The 18922-nt window shown below is 44.6% G+C and overlaps 1 protein-coding gene across 9 annotated transcripts in view; it reads left to right on the top strand.

Annotated features, from left to right (window-relative positions):
* The window catches only part of Osbp2 (oxysterol binding protein 2), a 201082-nt gene that overhangs the window by 180480 nt on the left and 1680 nt on the right, over positions 1 to 18922 (top strand). For 8 of the 9 annotated variants that reach the window (XM_063225931.1, XM_063225932.1, XM_063225937.1 and 5 more), the window contains 10 exons: positions 2851 to 3043; positions 3832 to 3949; positions 5812 to 5878; positions 6129 to 6263; positions 7343 to 7588; positions 9430 to 9550; positions 9805 to 9908; positions 9983 to 10078; positions 10158 to 10342; positions 18690 to 18922. In XM_063225931.1, the coding sequence (XP_063082001.1) occupies positions 2851 to 3043; positions 3832 to 3949; positions 5812 to 5878; positions 6129 to 6263; positions 7343 to 7588; positions 9430 to 9550; positions 9805 to 9908; positions 9983 to 10078; positions 10158 to 10342; positions 18690 to 18922 (1498 nt within the window). The remainder of the gene's footprint in view (positions 1 to 2850; positions 3044 to 3831; positions 3950 to 5811; positions 5879 to 6128; positions 6264 to 7342; positions 7589 to 9429; positions 9551 to 9804; positions 9909 to 9982; positions 10079 to 10157; positions 10343 to 18689) is intronic. The other variant, XM_063225933.1, reaches the window with a different exon arrangement.

Below are 18922 nucleotides of genomic sequence, written 5' to 3'. Positions count from 1 at the left end.
TACAAACACACCAAAAAGAACTTGGAAAACTAGGAAGCACTGGTATCTCCAAGCCACAACTTGGCCCTGGCTTCTCTCACTTGGAGCCAAAGGACCTTGTGTGGTCTTCCTGGAATGGAGTGGTCCATATGTGTAAGGGGAGCAAGAAGCAGACTCTCCATGATTGCAACCTGCTTACTCCTTGTTGACCTGGACAGACCCTCACCTGAGCCTGTCTGAAGCAGGGTACCAGGGAGCATGAGCACTATTGCAAGCATAGCCACAAGAACCTTGAAGCAGCCCACTGGACACAATCTAAGGAGATGCAGGTGCTTCTCCTGCATCAGAAATCCGATGAGTTTCTCACATGCACTTTGTCCTGCTGTGAGGCCAGCTTGGCAGATGATTATCCCAGTGACACAGCCAACCAATGGCTCAGGAGCAGCAGCCTAGCAGTCTTAGATACTCTTTTCTTGGTCAGCAAACAGGTGGCAGGAACTGTGAATAATTTGATGTAGGGCTTAAACTTAGGGCTATGAGAAGCAAGAGTAAGCAGCATTCATGGGTCTAGTCACAGGGCAAATTGTTATGTCTGTTGACAGGGCCCTACCCTGAGATCTATAGCAGTGAGAAAGGGACAAGGATCTGAATGACACAAGGAGACCACTGTAGGACCCAGAGCCGTGCGGACCTTCTGTTCAGGTGACAAGACAGGCAAAAGTAGAGTCAGGCCTGCAGCTGTGTCTCTTACAGTCCACCTAAGCCCACTTCATGTAATTCTCTGAATTACATGGTAGCCAGTGACTGAGGCTCCACATCTGCTGGGAGCCTTATAGATCCGAACTCTCCAAAGTCAAAGTAGTCCTAAATCTTCAACCACTCTTGTTTTCTGGACCCTGTTAAGTACATGAAATAAGATTTCTTCCCAAGCCTGAAAGCCCTCTCCCCCAGTACTGTGCCAGGATACCTGTCAGTATGAATCCATGCTTAGGTGGGGTCAGGTGGGTGGGTACCAGTGCCAGGCCTTACAGGGGAGGTTGAAGTAAATGTACTTCTCCTGAGAGTCTGCCAGGAATATAGCCTCACTTTTCCCATCTATTCAATGAGAATGATCCCATTCCTCTTACCCTGAGGACTTTGCTGAGTGAACTGAGACAGTACAGTCTGTGAAGACATGGTACGTCAGACATTACTGTTCCACCTCACACCAGGAACAAAGGCTCAGAGGAGTCAAGTAGCTTTGCCAGAACCCAGGTCCTCTAACTATCCATATGTGCTTTTCCCCCCTGTATTTCACTGGTTTTCTTGGGAAGATCATATCCCATTTGCAGGCCTATCTTATCTCTTCTGAGGGAGGACAGTGTGTGGCACCCTACCCTGCTCTCCCTGCATGGGTGTTGAGGGGGTGGTGGAGGAAGATGTCTGAAGGAGAGGTATTAAAAGTGTGACATGCTGGAACCGGATGAGCAGCCCCAGCCTGGGGGAAGAGGTTTTCATCAAGCCTGGGTGCCCACCAGGGTTTATGCTGTCCCTGGGGTAAGCAAATCATAGGGAGCCCACTTACCTTAGAGGAGCTGGTTCAAACTTGCTCCTCAGAGGAGGCCCCAAGATACCTCCCATATACTCCTTATCCTACCCCTATATGGGCTAGCACACATGCTGGAACACCTGCCGAGTTTTGGGAGGAACAGGAATCCAGTTACTATGAACAGGCAATGGTCAGAGAGTTTGCCAAACTTTGCCATTGTGCCATAGCATGGAAGCTGGTGACTGGGTGGGGCTGACTATAGCAAGCTGGGGGCTTCCTGCAGGTGAAACGAGAGAACTCTGAGGAATGGTGAGAACTAGCCTTCAAAGTTGGCTAGATAGAGCTGGCAGCCCATAAGGACATGTCTATCCAGCATTCCCTCTTCTAATGCCCTGCATCACCTCCCCAGTTCTTCCCACCAGCTCTTTAGGATAATGCTGCATTGTCTTTGTGCCACAAATGGTGGTCCATGTGCCCATATCCCTCCAGGAAAGCACATTGTAGACCTGTGGGGTTGGACACATGGCATACATGGAGTAGTGCTCCAGGTGAGTGGATGCAGCAAGGGTTGGAAAGAAAAAGCAGCATCTGAGAGTGCTCATGCAGGCTTGCACCCAGGAAACATGGCTTTTCCTACTGGGCTAAAGAAAATGTCTGGAAAGGGAAAATCTAGAGGTAACTTGCTTGGACCTCACTAAGCGTCCCTCCAGGATGGTTGAGACCTGTGCCACCTTCTGTACTGTAATGACAGGGGCTGGATAACTGACCCTTGCTTCATAGGAGTGTGATGGAACTGTCTAAGTACTTGAAAAGAATCTGGATGTTGTTGAAGGCCTTAGTGAACACGTTAAGGTATGAGAAGTTCCAGTTCACCTGCCAGATGAGACTTACCACCTTTCTAAACCAAGCAGGCCAGAAGAATGGCTTTCTTTCCTTCTGTGTCAAAGTCAGGGTCTGGCCTAATCTCCCCAGTGGGAACAGGCACTGGTGACACATGTCAGGCCCAGCACACAATGAATACATGACAACTGAGAGCTAAAATCCCAGCTATGATGAGCAGAAATTCAGTACTCTCCAGCATCAGGGATATCCTCGAGCTGTCAGCAGGGAGCATATCCATTGGTGACACCTCCATATAGGTGTTCTCCAAATGGTATCCTGCCCAGGGAAGGTGACCAGTTCATAAGCTGACTCTGAGAAGGCCAAGGTTTCCATATCTCTTTGGAAACTAGAAGGACACTAGACCTGTTTCTGACCACCCCAGTAAAAAGGGGAGAGGCTGGATGGTGTCCCCTGGGTTTCCCTCACTGCCCAGAGCTTATATAGCCACTTGTTTCTCCTAGGCCTGCAGGGACTTCTTGGAATTAGCTGAGATACACAGCCGGAAATGGCAGCGGGCACTGCAGTATGAGCAAGAGCAGCGTGTCCATTTGGAAGAGACCATTGAACAGTTGGCCAAGCAGCACAACAGTCTTGAGCGGGCCTTCCGCAGTGGCCCTGGTTGGCCTGCCAACCCCAGCAAGAGCTTCAGCGAGGGTGAGTGAGCATGGCTGGCAGGATGGGGCCTGTCACTCGACCCACAGTCACCCCCTCCCTATCCACATGCACACTTTAACATGCCTGTGTGTGCACTCGACCAGCCTGTTTTCTCTATAGTGCTGTTTGTCTGGCATCTGTCATCATTTGGCAAAAGTATCCCCCTGTCTAGGTTTAAATTGTCAAAAGTTGGGCTGGGGATATAGTTCAGTGCCACAGCACCTGCCTGGCAAGTGCAAGGTCCTGAGTTCCATCCCTGGTACTAAAATTAATTCTCAAAAGTTTGGGCTGGGCTATATAGCTCAGAGGCAGAGGTCTTGCCTTGCATGCATAAAGCACTGGGCTCAGTTCCCTGTACCATATGCACACATGTACATGCATGTGTGTACATACATGCACAATCTCAGAAGCTGTCCCTTCTGTGTCAGGGTTGCCCAGGTGCCAGGTGGGCATGTACCTAACCTTGGCCGGTGGGGATGGTCACAGATATCCTAAGTGGGGGTGGGGGTGGGGTCTATCAGAAGCGGAGACTGGGCTACAGACAGGCTGCTCCGCATATTGAGATATTAGGGGACATTTCCAGAAGGCACCATCTGAGCAATGAATGCGTTGATAGGAAGTGTATTATCCCAGTAAAGGGAGCAAACAGTCCAGGGTTATAGGGCCAGGTGACTAGACTGGGGAGGGATGTAGGGTCAGGTTGGAGCAAACATGTTGGTGCTGGACTTTAGGCAGGTGGAGGAGCCCTTTTGAGGTTGCAAATTGAGGCAGAATCTTTGTGTCTCTAGGAAGCTTCTTGACTTCCAAAGGAGAGGATAGTGAGGAAGATGAAGATACCGAGTACTTTGATGCCATGGAAGACTCTACATCCTTCATCACCGTGATCACTGAGGCCAGTGAAGACAGGTAGGCACTCTCCTACACCCTGCCCTCACAGACAGGGACATCAACAGCCTAGAACGAGCATCTCCCAGGGTCAGCCTTTCCCACCTTGTTTTTAGGCCCCCTCCAGGTTGTTTTTTTGTTTTTGTTTTTTGAGACAGGCTCTCACACTGTAGCTCAGGCTGGCCTCAAATTTTTGACAGTCCTCTGTCTCAGCCTACCAATGCAGGGATTATAGGTGTATAGTACCATGCCTCACACCAGCACCTTCTGGTGGCGTTGTTTTGGGGAGAGGGTTTAAAACTTTTTTGGACTTTTTTGGTTCAAAGGGATTGAACCTTTTGGACTAGGGCTGTACCTCAGTACCCTTGTATTAAGGTACAGCCCTACCCCTTTTTAGTTTTTGAGACAAGGGCATGCTAAGTCATTAACTTGCCCGGGTTGAACTCAAACTCATGATTCTCCTGCCTCCTAGAGGGCTGGGATTACAGGCACATTTCACGAAAGTAGCCCCTCTGCTCTTCTGACCAGCTATATACTTAGTGTTTTCTTTCAAGTCTTGTTCCAGATATCATTTTTGCTTAGATTTTATTCTTATTTACATCATAAATGCCTAAAGTTTGCATCAAGATTTTCATTTAAAACAGAGACAGAACAGGGAATTGGCTGGGGTGCAGTTCCAGCCAGGGGTAGGGGGAGACCCACAAGGCCCCAGCTGCTCATCTTGCCTCAGCGCAGCATAAGGTCCTAACAGCTTCCTCTGTGGTATCATCATTTGAAAACAGATGAAAGATGCAGAAAATCTATGTTCTATTTGTAAGCCTTTGTTACATTTTTCCCAAAAGTATGCTCTTTCAGGATGTTTCTAAACACATCTATGAACATATAGTAGTCTCCAGCATATTTACTAGCAATAAAGACAGTGCTGTCAGACTCAGATCCACAGGAAACTCCCATGAGTGTGACCCATTCAAGTGCAGGGGCTAAAAAACGTGAGATGGACCAGAAGCTTGAGCACAAGCTGTGGCCAAACCTTGGCCAGGGGTAGGCAAGCTGATGAAAATCTCCCTCTACTCCTTTTTTGCTTGGAATTGTGGCCTCCACCGAATGATTTGTTTTATCACGTCCCTGACCCAGTGTCTTCAAGAGAAAGGGCAGTCTAGTCCCATCTAGAGAGTGTGTAGCAGTGTATTTCTAACTCAGAATTATTTTCTGTTTCCCAGTAATATTTTAAACTTGATTACATTGCTCTCAATGTTACATGGTATGGTTGCCCTCAGCTTCTTTCCAGTCAGTCACCAAAAGCATCACCCTCTTGGCTGTGCTGCCAGGAAGGTCCTTCTCAGCTGTCCCCAGTCCCTGCCTCCTCCTTCTGTGCCCAGAGAACCCAGGACCTGGGGGCTTTCTGCTCATACCTTGATACCCCAACTGCCAGGTGCCAGTTTCCAGACCCATCCCTGGTGTTCCTTGCTGCTATGGCCAGGCATACCCTAAAATGTTGAATATGGGAAATATCAGAACCTCTTCTGCCCTTCAAGAGCCCCACTCTGGTGTGGGATGAACAGTAGAAAGTGAGAATACAGTAGGATTTATCTGGAACAGGAAGATTCTACAGGGCTCAGTGAGGCATACTGGGTACTCAAAGGAGGTACCCAGTCCCTGGCTTCCTCTTGGATTAGGTGCAGATACTCCAGACAAGGCTTTGCTGAGCACCTGTTGTGTGGATACTGGTGATGGACCCTCTTTAGATTGCTGCCAGTGTCCCTTGGCCCCCACCTTGGAGATGGCCTGTTGGAGGAATTGCCTTGGCAATTTCTTATAGGACATGGAATGGGTAATAAGGAGGTCTCAAGATTTGTCCATATCTTACCCTTTATTTCCTGCAGAAAAGCTGAAGGTGGAACCAGCACATGTGGAACTGTAGATTGGACGACGGCAGACAGTGTGAGTGAGGTAGGAGCACCCAAGGCCATGTTCCAGGTGGCTCAGGGGAGAGCCTAGTACTGCAAACTCAGGCCCATCATTGGATCCCAGATCTGCCTCCTGGGTAGCAGTTCAAGCAGAGCTAGCCTGTCTTTCCCATCTGCCATTTGCCAACAGCTGGCTTAGTGCTAGCTCTTGGTAGGTCAGAGGTGAGGGAATAGACTTGGAAGGCAGAGGGGATTCTGGCATCCTCTGACAGGTGTGCCTTGCTTCTCTACAGGCCTCACTTGTGCCCAAGGGCTCAGACAAACTCAAGAGGCGTGCCCGCATCCCTGACAAGCCCAACTACAGCCTTAACCTTTGGAGCATCATGAAGAACTGCATTGGTCGTGAGCTCTCCAAGATCCCCATGCCAGTAGGTAGCCCTGGGCATAGTGACTCTAGTGGACCTCTGGGCTGTGACATCTACAAAGCTCTAGGGTGACAATTTCTTAATGGCCCCTAAAGAGAATGTGACTATGTAGTTGTGTTCACCAGCCAGTCCTTCCAAGAACAAAGGTCCTCAGTCTCTGAGGGAAGGAGCCAGGAGATAGGTTTTTATGTACTAAAATGTGGGGAACAGCAGCAGCTGACTGCTGGTAGGCAGGGTGGAGTGGCTCTGCCTAAACAGGTTCATGCAAGGTAGATCTGGGAGACTGTCGGTCTCAGCTGTCTCCACTTACTAAGTGGAGAGTGGCAGACGTGGGCCTTGTGTTTGGGGAAGCCTCTCAGGAAATGGCGGCTTAGCAAGGTCATATAGCAGTCCAAAAGCAGAACTGGGGTCCTTGTTCACCACACTATAGTGGCATCTCCACCAAGAAAGAGTTTGAGGGCTCTAGGCTGGTTAATTTTGCTCTGTAATCTATGAGTCCTTCCCATGTCTGGCTCTGTGTACCGTCTGCAAAATGGAATCATAGCACCCCCTTCGGTGTCTGGGAGGATGGAGAAAGCTAATGCTAGAAGACTGCATCACATTGGGAATATGATAACCTTGCCTTGCCTAAGGCTGGTAGGGGCTCCTGAGTCACACCAGTCCTCACAGGCCCCTCCACAGGAGCCCTCAACAGAAAACTTAGATCACAGCACAGAATATGAGGAAGACCCGCTGCCTCTGACCATGGATTTGCTTATTCACTCTGATTCTGACAAGTCAGCACTGACCATACAGCAATAGGAAGCCAGATACCCTGGCCTTTGTGGAGTTTAATCCTAGTGGCATGACTGTAAACATTATGGCAGTGTATGATAGAGCATGCCAGAAAGTGATGCATGCGTGCTGCAGAGGAAACCGAGGCAAAAGGACTAGAGAAATGTTGGATGGGGCTGAAGTGCCGCAAGCCAAATCAACAGGTGTCATCAGAGCAGTGACGTCTCCCAGATGTCTCAGAACAGCAGAGGTGCTGTGATGATCCAGTGACTGGTGCCTGGTCTGACCTGTCTCCCCACTGCCCACAGGTGAACTTCAATGAGCCCCTGTCCATGCTCCAGCGGCTGACAGAGGACCTAGAGTACCACCACCTGCTGGACAAGGCGGTGCACTGCTCCAGCTCTGTGGAGCAGATGTGCCTGGTGGCTGCCTTCTCTGTATCCTCCTACTCCACCACTGTGCACCGCATAGCCAAGCCCTTCAACCCCATGTTGGGGGAGACCTATGAGCTGGACCGCCTGGAGGATATGGGCCTGCGCTCCCTCTGTGAGCAGGTTAGGTCTACCAGCCTGGCACTGGGCAGGACCCACACACACACCTCCTAGTCAGCTCCTACCAGGCTTCCTAGAAGACAGAGGGAGGCACAGATTGTCTGGTGTCAGACAAAGGAAAGACCTGCCTCCAAGCCAGGGAACCATGGGACAGAAGTGGAGGGATGTCTTCAGGGTGCTGTTAGGAGTCCAGGCAGCCCAGAAAGTAGGGTCACCACTGAGAAAAGTTGATAGATACAAGGAGCCTGGGCAGCTGGACCCACTGACCAGTGCCCTCACCTCCATCCCATCCCCATGGAGGCAAGCCAGGATCCAGGCTGGGAGACTCATCGTCATCTGATGCTGAGCCTGAATGTCCTTGTCAGAAAACAGGCAGTTCTGTTGGTGCTGGTGATGCTCTAGCTCCCGAGATTAGCCAAGATGCCAAGTTTGCTGATTTTATTGCTAGTTTGAAAGGAGTGCTGTGGCTGCCATGAGGACTGCAATGACTACACAAGGGTACAGTGCCAGGTTTTGAAGGTGGAGCCAGCAGGTTTGCTAACATTTGGGATGTGAAAGGGCAGACAAGGGTAACCCCAGGGTCCCTGGCTTGAATGCTAAGTTAATGTACTTCTTTATTCATCAAACATTAAATGCTCTGAACATCCCAGGTGCTGATCAGGTGCTGAGGGTAAGATGGGGAGTAGACAGATAGGGCTCCTGTTGTCATAGGGGTACACAGGCAGCTACTGTGTGCCAAATGCTTCTGGTTCTTTAGAAAGGGGGTGGTCAGGGAGGGGTTTACACAGGGAGTGGGGAAAAGGAGAAAATGCGGGTGGAGGGGAAGCAGCTGGGCAGCAGATGACCCTGGCTTACTGTTTAGGAGGTGGCTACAGTAGGGAGAGTGGTCCCCAGAGAGGACAGATGAAGGAAGAAGAGACAAGATGTGTTAAGAATTTGATGGAGAACGGGACAAGGAGGGGCTGGGAAAACTCCAAAGCATTTGGTGTGAACAACTAGAAAGACAGGGTAGGCCTGAGACAGAGGTGGGGGTGATGCAGGGCTCTGGACCCTTCCGTTGGTGACATGTCCCTGCATTTCCCCATGGGGTGGCTCTAGTAGATGTGGCACAGCTGGCACAGGAAAGACCATGACATGCCTTAGGGAGGGAAGAGCCTAGCAGATGTGGAATGAGGAAGAAAGTGGAGAATTGGTGGTGCTGCTTGTAGATAGGAGAGGGCCAAGCAGCAGAGATTCTAGAAGATGGGGTAGCAGTCACGATGTCCAGCACTATAAAAGGAAAACTGGGGAACCGAGGAGGTCCACTGCGGGGAAGAGATGAAGCCTGAAACAGGACACTGATACATGACTTCACTCAGGAGTCAGGCTGGACTCTGCCCCTCCATGAAAATGGTTTTACTGGTCTGGGTGCCTTCCCACAGTGCAACACTGCACGGCAGACATGTGCCTTCCCAGAGGTGTGGTGAGGACTAAATGAGACAATGGGCATGGAAGCCCTGGTGGAGCAACACCTTTCGTTTCACTAGCCCTTGGCTCAGTCTGTCCTGGGCCTGTCTGGGAAGCCCACCATCACACACATTTTCCAGCCCAAGAGCTTAGGCACACCAGGCCCATTCATACTCCTACAGCCTGGGAAACACTCGGTAGCCCAAACAGGCTGCTTTTCTGCTCCAGACATTGTTGTTCCTGCCTTGGGTCCAGCACTACACAAAAAAGCATCTAGACTCAATTCCATGACCATGGCACTTTGCATCCTGGGAACAGGGCAGACTGTCACTCCCTGGCCAGAAAGGTAGTGTGGGTCCATGCCCAGTAATGCTCATGTCCAGCTGGTCTGATCCCAGGTGAGCCACCATCCCCCATCAGCTGCCCACTATGCATTTTCCAAGAACGGCTGGAGCCTCTGGCAGGAGATCACCATCGCCAGCAAGTTCCGGGGAAAGTATATCTCCATCATGCCACTGGGTAAGCTGGGGTTCTGGGTGCTCCCAGGACAGAAAGACATTCAGCTTCAGTTCCGAAAGCTTGGAGCTCACAGGGGAAACGTCCCTACAGGTCTGCCCCCTAACACACACACCACTTACAGACCCCCTGGCCTACACCCTACCCCCCTAATATGCATGGATATTCCTTTAGTTCTCAAGACCCTGGGCTGTGGGTGAACTGGCCTGAGCCCTGCATGAGGGGACAATGACCTCTGACCTGTACCTGGCCTCCAGGTGCCATTCACTTAGAATTCCAGGCCAGTGGAAATCACTACGTATGGAGGAAGAGCACCTCAACTGTGCACAACATCATCGTGGGCAAGCTCTGGATTGATCAGGTCAGGGCTGGATACCCTTGGTGGGGTTTATATGGCACAGGCATTGGCCACTGACCATTACCTTCTCTCACCAGTCAGGGGACATTGAGATTGTGAACCATAAAACTAATGATCGATGCCAGGTGAAGTTTGTGCCCTACAGCTACTTCTCCAAAGAGGCAGCCCGAAAAGTAAGCAGTGCTACCTCCCAGAACCCCAGAAGGCACAGAGTAGACTGTGTGCTTACTTGGGCCCTGACAATGTCCTCAGGTGACTGGAGTGGTGAGTGACAGCCAGGGAAAGGCCCACTATGTGCTGTCAGGCTCATGGGATGAGCAGATGGAATGCTCCAAGATCGTGCAGAGCAGCCCCAGCAGCCCCAGCTCCGATGGGAAGCAGAAGACCGTGTACCAGACCCTACCAGCCAAGCTCCTGTGGAGGAAGTACCCACTGCCGTGAGTAATGGGCTGGGGACCCTCTCTGGGAAATGGGGCCAAGGTAGAGATACAGAAAGGAGGCCAGCGAGTAGTAGACAGCCAAAGACACCACCCCACCTGGAAGGAAGCATGGGAGGTCAGAATGGCTCAGGTCACATAGGAGCAGAGAATGATGTAACTGACATCCCAGAGTGGAAGCCAGACGCCAGTTGCAAATGAATGTGAATCCATCATGTGATAGCAAATATTATGCAGCGACTTTAAACAGGTGACAGGACAAAATCTTTCCCTGCATGGCTCCAAGAAAACTTTCTAAACCTTCATAATAACTTGTTGGAAACTATGAAAAGTAGCACTGCAGACTCCAAAGAGAACACAACAGAAATTCTACAAAGGAAAAATAACTAACTGAGAATTCCTTGGAAAGGTTTAAAGAGCAAATTACCTGTTACCTGAATACAGGCCAGAAGAAATGATCATATTACAGCATAAGAGAGATAAAAACCTGGAAAATACAAGAGCTAGAGTGAGAGGCCAAGTGAGGTTGCCACGTCCCCTGGGATCTTATTAGTGTCCAGAACTGTCCAGGCCTCCTGAACAAGAATCTACAATTCTGTAAGGTCCCCAGGGCACCTGAACAGCATCTAGTCTACTTCTGGTCAGATTCCTAGGAGGAAACAGATTGCTTCTGAAGCAAAAACAGAAGACACTTTGCTACACATGGATCTGTACAGTGAGACTGTTGAAACTGAATCCAAGAGAATACTAAGCAGGCAGATTGTTAAAAGACATGCTGAGAAACAGCACCCTGACAGCTGTCCTCTCATCAGCAATAATGAGCTTGAAGACAGGTAAATGACTTCTTCCATGTGCTGAGAGATTTACTCCCAGTCTAGAATTATATACCTGGAGTAACCATCCTTAAGAAATGAAGTTGAAATAAAGATCTTTTCAGGCAAATAAAAACTTAGGTGGCCCCCAAAAGACCCATAGCTAAAGGATATAGCTCAGGCAAGTGGAAACTGATCCTCGGTAGAAGATCTGAGATGTATTAATGAGTAAAGAATTAAAACCATGTAAATCTAAATGAATGCTGAATAAGCAAGAATAATAACATCTCCTAGACTTTAAAATTTGAGAATATAACCACCTCATCATGTTAGTCAGTAGAGGAACAAATGGAGAAAAGCTGTGGTATACAGGAAGAAGGGTCAAGACATACATTAAGTGGCTGCGGGTGTAACTCAGTGGTAGAGCACGTATTTAGCATGCATGAGGCCCTGGCTTCAAGCCCTTGTGTGTGTGTATGCATTAACTTTTGACTGTAGGAAGTATGGATATTGTAATTCCTAGGGTAGCCACTAAAATAATACATTTAACAAGAATCCCAGAAGAAAAGTAAGTAGGTAAAAATGGCATAGAGGGAAAATAAAGAAACAATGCAAACATTTTTCCCCAAACGAGAGATGAATCCACTTTAGCTTAAAAGGATCTGAGTAGTATAAATAAAGATATAAAGAAAAATATTCATCTAGACCATAATATCATCAAAATTAAGACTACCAAAAAATAAATTCTATGAGCTGCTAGAGAAGAGTGAAAGATTTTAATCAAGGGTGAGGAATCAGACTGATGTCAGATATTTCAACAACTAGAACTTGACTAATATTTTCAAAGTACAAAGGCAATGAAATAAGAAGGTAGAATTTTCTCTCCAGTCAAGTTATCCCTCAGATATGCGGCCACAAGGTAAAGAGACTGGAGCCAATCAAGTAATTATATTTATTACAGTGCACATATGTACAAATTCCCCAAAATGAAAATGACTCTTACATAAGCACTAAAAAAATAATATGAGGCCATGATAAGACTATTCCGTGATATACCGCCTCAGGTTTGCCACACAAAAAATCACAACAAAAACAGTATCAGACATATTAGTCTTAAAAGGGGAGAAAAATCCAGAACATGTTGTGATAGATGCATGAAGTAAAATTTACTCTTTAAACAGTTACTAGGAAGAAGAAAAACAATATATGCTTATAAAATAATGTAGTATTAAAAGTCTAGATAATGCTGCCATGGTGGGATTTTGGGAAAAAAAGAATATCAGGGATGTTGAGAAATGCTGTTTGTATTAAAAGGAAGAGACATATATATGATTCTTAAAGTAGTAAGAGAAGATTAAATGAAAAAGCAGAATAAAAATGATATATTAACAGGTTCAGCATATCAGTGATAAGTAGGCAAAAGCAAAATACTTGGATTTGTTAAAATCCAAGTACATGCTCCTTCTAAAAAGACACAGAGAACATAAAGATGTGAAAAGATGGAAAATAAAAGAGACATTTCATGAAAACTGAACCAAAAAAGCTATAGTATTTCTATTAATACCAAGTAAAATAGACCTGGGAAGGAAAGAATTTTGAGGAAAGAAAAGTGGCCACATAATGAAAGGTTAGGTTCATTAAGAAACATCGTAAGTTTCACATAGTAGATGTAATAAAACAACCTCAAGTACAGAAAGTACATACTGATATCCAAGGGAGAAATACAGTAACCCTGTCACCATCATAAGAAACGGAGAGATTTCAGTATAACCCTCTCACTTGGTGATAGTGCAAAAACAAACAAACACCAGGAAGGACGTGAAGAGAACTGAGACAACACAACTATATGTAAATACATAAATGCAGCAGCCTGACAATGTACTTTTTCTCAATTACACATGGAGTATATGTAAAAGTCAATCATGTATTAGACCATAAAAAGCTCAACAAATTTAGAGGATAGCTTATGGGGTATAAGCTACAAGATCTTTAAATTAGAGAAAAATTACAAAAATGCTCCACATATTTAGCAGGAAAATTAAGTTCTTATATAATTCATAAGTAAAATGAGAACTCAGAATGGAAGGCCTAGAACTGAATGACATCAAAGACACCAAACCTGGATGGACGGGATAGGCAGGGCCTCAAGTGAAATGTACGGTGCGGCTTTAAATACTTATGATTTTGAGGCCTTTTCTTAGTTTCCATTCTGAAAGTTAGAGAAAGTTCAACATATACACCCAAAGAAAGAAGAAACTATACCTTTAAAAAGGCAGAAATTCATAGAGAAAAGAAATATAACAAAGTTTGATAAGGCCAATAGTTGACTCTTTGAGGAACAGAACAGACAACAGAATGGAGTAGTAGTCAGACTGATCAAGATAGAAATAAATATTATTCCTGTAATCCTAGTACAACGGCAAACAGAAACACTGAAACAACACCCACAATTTGGAAGCAAATTTATTTTATGTTGATGGGCACTGACAGGGATCATTCCCAAAATACCAGGCCCAACGGCTCAGGGAGGGAGGTTTTATGAGGGGGTCCAAGGGAAAGTACAAAGACAGAGTACTTGGCTGTCTTTGATTGCTTCTTAAAATGTGCATCATAGTGACCACGCGTTTCTAAGAAACAAAAGTAACAGGAACTATAATTGGAATTGTTTATCTGGGCAACTAATGAACTGAAGTATGCTGACCGAGGAACGTTTTCTGCTACACCAGCACTCTTGGAAGCTGAGACAGGAGGACCGCAAGTTCAAGGCCAGTTTGGGCAACTCAGTGACTTGGTGAGACCCTGTCTCAAAAATTTTTTTAAAAGGGCCAGGAATGTAGTTCAGTGGTCAGATGCCCCTAAGCTCCATCCTTAGTAGTCTAATCAACCAATCAATAAAGTTTCATAGTATATACAAAGTATAAAGAGATACACTTTAAAGAAATAATTAAAACTCAGGTGGGAAGAACAAATTCTTAGAAAAACTTTGTAAGAGCTGCTTCTAGCCTCCCTGGCAAGCACAAGATCACGAGTTTGATTCCTGATACAAAAGAAAAAAAAAAAAAAGGATTCTACAAAAATAAAATTCCCAAATACTCCTATAATAAATAAACTAAAAAGCAATTACCATGAAGCCCAGACAATTTTACATGTGAATTCATAAAATTCTCAATAAATGTTAACCATTTTTTTTTGTCTTTTTGAAACAGGGTCTTACTATGCAGTTCTGGCTGGTCTTGAGCTCACTCTGTAGCCCAGGTGGCCTTGAACACATAAGGATCCTCCTGCCTCAGCTTCCCAAATGCTGGGATTATAGGCATGTGCCACCACACCTGGCCCTTGCTACCCAATTTTATATAAAGTCTTACCACAAAAAAGAGGAAATACTCTTTTATCCTACACTGTGAGGCCAGAATAACCTTCATATACCAGCAAGAGAGCAGTAGGAAAATAAAATTTTTACCAGATTTCACTTAGAAAAGCAAAATTATAAAATAAGACATCATAAAATCCAATTCAACAGTGTATTATAAAGATAAAAATCTGCAATCATATTAATTTATCGAGTCTGCAAGAATGATTTTATATTGGAAAATTCATAAATTATATTAATAGTCATCAATAGGTTCAGAAACAGCATTTTAGGTGCCTGTATATAAGATGAATATGCAAAAGTCAAACACATTTCTATAGATTGACAACAAATAACCTGAATTGCAATTTACAAGATACCAGTTACATCAAAAATTTCAAGGGCTTTGTAATAACGCTTACATTCAAGACCTCTATAGCAAAAATTATAAAAATTTATGAAGAGCTATCAAAAGGAGCACTAAATAAATGAAGAAGATAGATTATTCATGGATTGAAAGAGTACTATAAAGATTTATGATTTAAAGAGTCAGCAAATTGGGATTTTCATGGAACTTTGTATTATAAATTTTTAAGTTTATATTGCTGAATAAAGGATGTTTCTGGAAAATAGAACAAAAAAAAGGAATTATGCTACTAGATATGGAGACTTATTTTGAAACGAAGATGGAGTGGAACAGTGAGCCTAGAAACAGCTCCTTGACTGTATATCAGCACAAGTGGAGACAGAACAGAAAAACATTAGCTGAATCCCTCCCTTATAACAAAAATCAATTCCAGATGGAGATCTTACAATAAATATTGTCTTACTGTTAAACAATAAAGTTAATACTTTAAGTAAAAAATACAGAAACCTATAGGTTCTATTAGACCTTAAGGAATTACATTTCAAACAAGACACAGAAAAGCACTGATGTATTTAAGTATTTCAAAACATATAAAAAGTATATGAACTTTTTTATTAAGAGAAATATTGTAGTTGGGTGCAGTGCTGCAAGCCTGTAATTCCAGCTACTCAGGAGACTGAGACAGGAGAACTGCCAAGTTCAAAGTCAGTTTGGGCAACTTAGACCCTTTCTCAAAACTAAAAAAATGATTGAGGATGTAAGCTCAGTGATAGAGTATTTCTCTAGCTTGTGTGTGAGGCCTGAGGTTCCATCCTCAGAACTACAAAAAATAAGAAAGAAATTTTGTTTATTAAAAGGCAGTTTATCCAGGCATGGTGTGATATGCCTGTAATCCCAGCACTCCAGAGGTTGAGGCAGGAGGACCACCCCAAGTTCAACCCCAACCTGGGCTACATAGTGAGACCTTGTCTCAAGAAAAAAAAAAGTTCAACTTAAAGAAATGATAGAACAGTGTATACAATGAAGAAGGTAATTACAGTATGTACACCTGACATCAGGATTAGTGTCAAGAGATTAGTAGTGGAACATATGCCTAACATGCATGAGACCTTGGGTTTTAATCTCTAGCACCTCAAAAAAATAATCCTACAGTATTTTATCACAACCAAAAATAATTTAAGATCCAGGGATAGAAGATACATATCATGATCCCAGTATTCAGAAGGCTGAGACAAGCCAGGTGTGGTGGCTCACGCCTATTAATACCAGCACTCAGGAGGCTGAGGCAGGAGGATCGTTGCAAGTTCGAGACCAGCCTGGCTACAAAAGTGAGCTCAAGGCCTGCCTGGACTGCATAGCTAGACCCTGTCTCAAAAAGACAAAAAAAAAAAAAAAAAAAAAAGGCTGAGACAAGAGGGTCTTGAGTCAAAGGCCATGGGGCTATATAGTGAGTTCAAGACCAACCAGAGATACATTGTGAGACTCTGTTTCCAAAAACACCAAGTAATAATAATAATGAATGCACTGAAAAAAAACTTAAATAAGTAGATCAAGAACAATCCAATGGAAAAATGTACAAGAGTCATGAACAAAAATTTCACAGAAATATACTGTGTATGGTGAGTCTCCACATGAAAACCACAGTCAACATAATTGGTAATCAGGTAAATGCTAATCAAAACCACCATAATGAGATACCATCTTGTATTCATTTAGTGAAAATTTAAAAGTCTGACAATATCAAAGGTTGAAGTTTTGGATCATTAGTGTCTTTAAATACTGCTAGTGGGAATATAAATTAGTGCAGATCATTTTGGATACCTCCTCTTTTTTTGTATTCTGGGGATTGAACCTAAACCTAAGGGTTCATGCGTGCTAGGCAAATAAATGCACTGCTATTGACCTACACCCCAGGGCTGGCTTTACTTCCTAATGATGAACTATCACATAAACTATAACCTAGCAGTTCCACTCTAGTACAGAAGAAATGTGTACCTGTAGTCCAAAACAAAGGACAGAACAGAAAGCAATAACAAAGTATTAGATCTAAATCCAGTGTGTCAGTACAAGTTAAAAATCTCTAATCTGAAAATCTGAAATGCTCAGAAATCCAAAAGTTTGAACATCAAAATGACTCTGTAAAAGGAAAATTCCATGTCTCACCTCTTGTGACAAATCAGTCAGTAATACAGGTACAATAAAAATACTGTATTTAAACTGAAACATAAATGAATTTCATGCTTAGATTTGGGCCTCATCCCCAAGATATCTCACCATACACGTGTAATGAATTTTTAAAAATACAAGTACTTCTGGTCCCATGCATTTTGGATAATGAGTACTCAACCACCATTGTAAGAATAAGATTCAGACAAATTTCCTTTTTGTAATGGTACCAGTTTTATTAAAGATAGGAGAAGAAGTAGGCTCTGCACAGCAAGTTTGGTTCAAATAAAAGCAGAAAAAGTAGCATAGCCTATGGAATGAGGGCGGGCCATCTGTGCAAGACAGAACACAGCGGCCCAGACAGAATTTTAAACCCAACATATAGAGTGTACAAGATATATATATATCTAAGTAAGAAAATAAATATTGAGATGAAAAAGTTATGTCCATAAAAATGCTACCCAAACCAAAGCTGCTGTAGTTATGTTCACACCACAAAACAAATTCTACAACTAAAAGCAATGCTAGAAAAAAGGAAACATTCATAATGAAGGTTCGTTTACCAAAATGAGTTTTAAATTTGAATATATCTTTAAAACCTTTAAAATACATGCAGCATAGGCTCATAGACTATAAAGAGAAACAGACCAATTTACAACCAAAAATAAGTAGGAAATTTTAATGTACATTTTTTAGTTATGAATAGAAGAAAAAACCCTGGAGGATGAATTTGAACAACAGGATCTACTGGCCACTTGTAGAATCACGGCACCCCAACAACTGAACAAACACATTCTCTTACACGTGAACCATCTGTGAAAACTGGCCATATAATGGGCCATGTGGCAAAACGCAACGTAAACTAAAATAATATCAAGTATTTTATGAAATATGTTATCAGATTGCCAAGCAATTATACTAGAAAAAAATGACTAGAAAAATCCCCCTTTATAAATATAAGAAATACACTTCCAAATAAGTCATATGATGATAAGTCAAAGATGATACAGGAATCAGAAAATATATCAGAAGTGGTGGGATCCAGCTAAAAGCAGTACCTGGGGTGAAATAAAATGTACATCATATTAGAAAAAATATGGAGCTAAGCATCCACTTCTGGAAGTTAAGGGGAAATGCAAATGAACCCCCCACATAGTATAACAGCAAATCTATAAGGCAGAAAACTTTAAAATGGGATCGACAAAGTTTTATTTTTCAACCACTGAATAAAGCAGGTCGAACGACTGATGTGGATATTCAAAACTGACACATTACACGCATAAAAGGCCATTGCTAAGCCACTGACATCCTCAGATCAAAAACGAGGATATGAGGGAACCATGATATGCTGTCAGAAATTAAAAAAAAAAAAAAAACTGGATGAAAGAGACAAATTCCCAAAGAAGTCTCTAGTAGGAAACCAGTTAGAGTTCAGTGGTGCCTCATATTAAATAGCAGCGATGCAAGCCACAGAGGGTGAATTGGACACAGCTGGTGGGTTTTGCAGGGTCAGTTCATCATGGATGGACAACGGACCAGGAAAAGGTCTGCCAAGGCCCGAAGGAGTCCCAGATGCCGGAGCAAGAGGGCCAGGAGGGATCAGGGTCATGGGGCGGGGGCAGGGACAGCACCTTTGCACCCACACCGTTGCAGGGAAAACGCGGAGAACATGTACTACTTCTCTGAGCTTGCGCTGACCCTCAACGAGCCGGAAGGCGGAGTGGCGCCCACTGACAGCCGCCTGCGGCCGGACCAGCGGCTGATGGAAGAGGGATGCTGGGACCAGGCCAACACCGAGAAGCAGCGGCTGGAGGAGAAGCAGCGCCTTTCGCGTCGCCGGCGACTGGAGATCTGTGCACCAGGCCGCAGCTGTGGCACGGAGGAAG

This window comes from Cavia porcellus, unplaced genomic scaffold (assembly GCF_034190915.1).
Source record: "Cavia porcellus strain 051 isolate PalLab524CR breed Dunkin Hartley unplaced genomic scaffold, mCavPor4.1 scaffold_16, whole genome shotgun sequence".
NCBI classification, from domain to species: Eukaryota; Metazoa; Chordata; class Mammalia; order Rodentia; family Caviidae; genus Cavia; species Cavia porcellus.
This window is presented reverse-complemented; position numbering and strand designations above follow the sequence as displayed.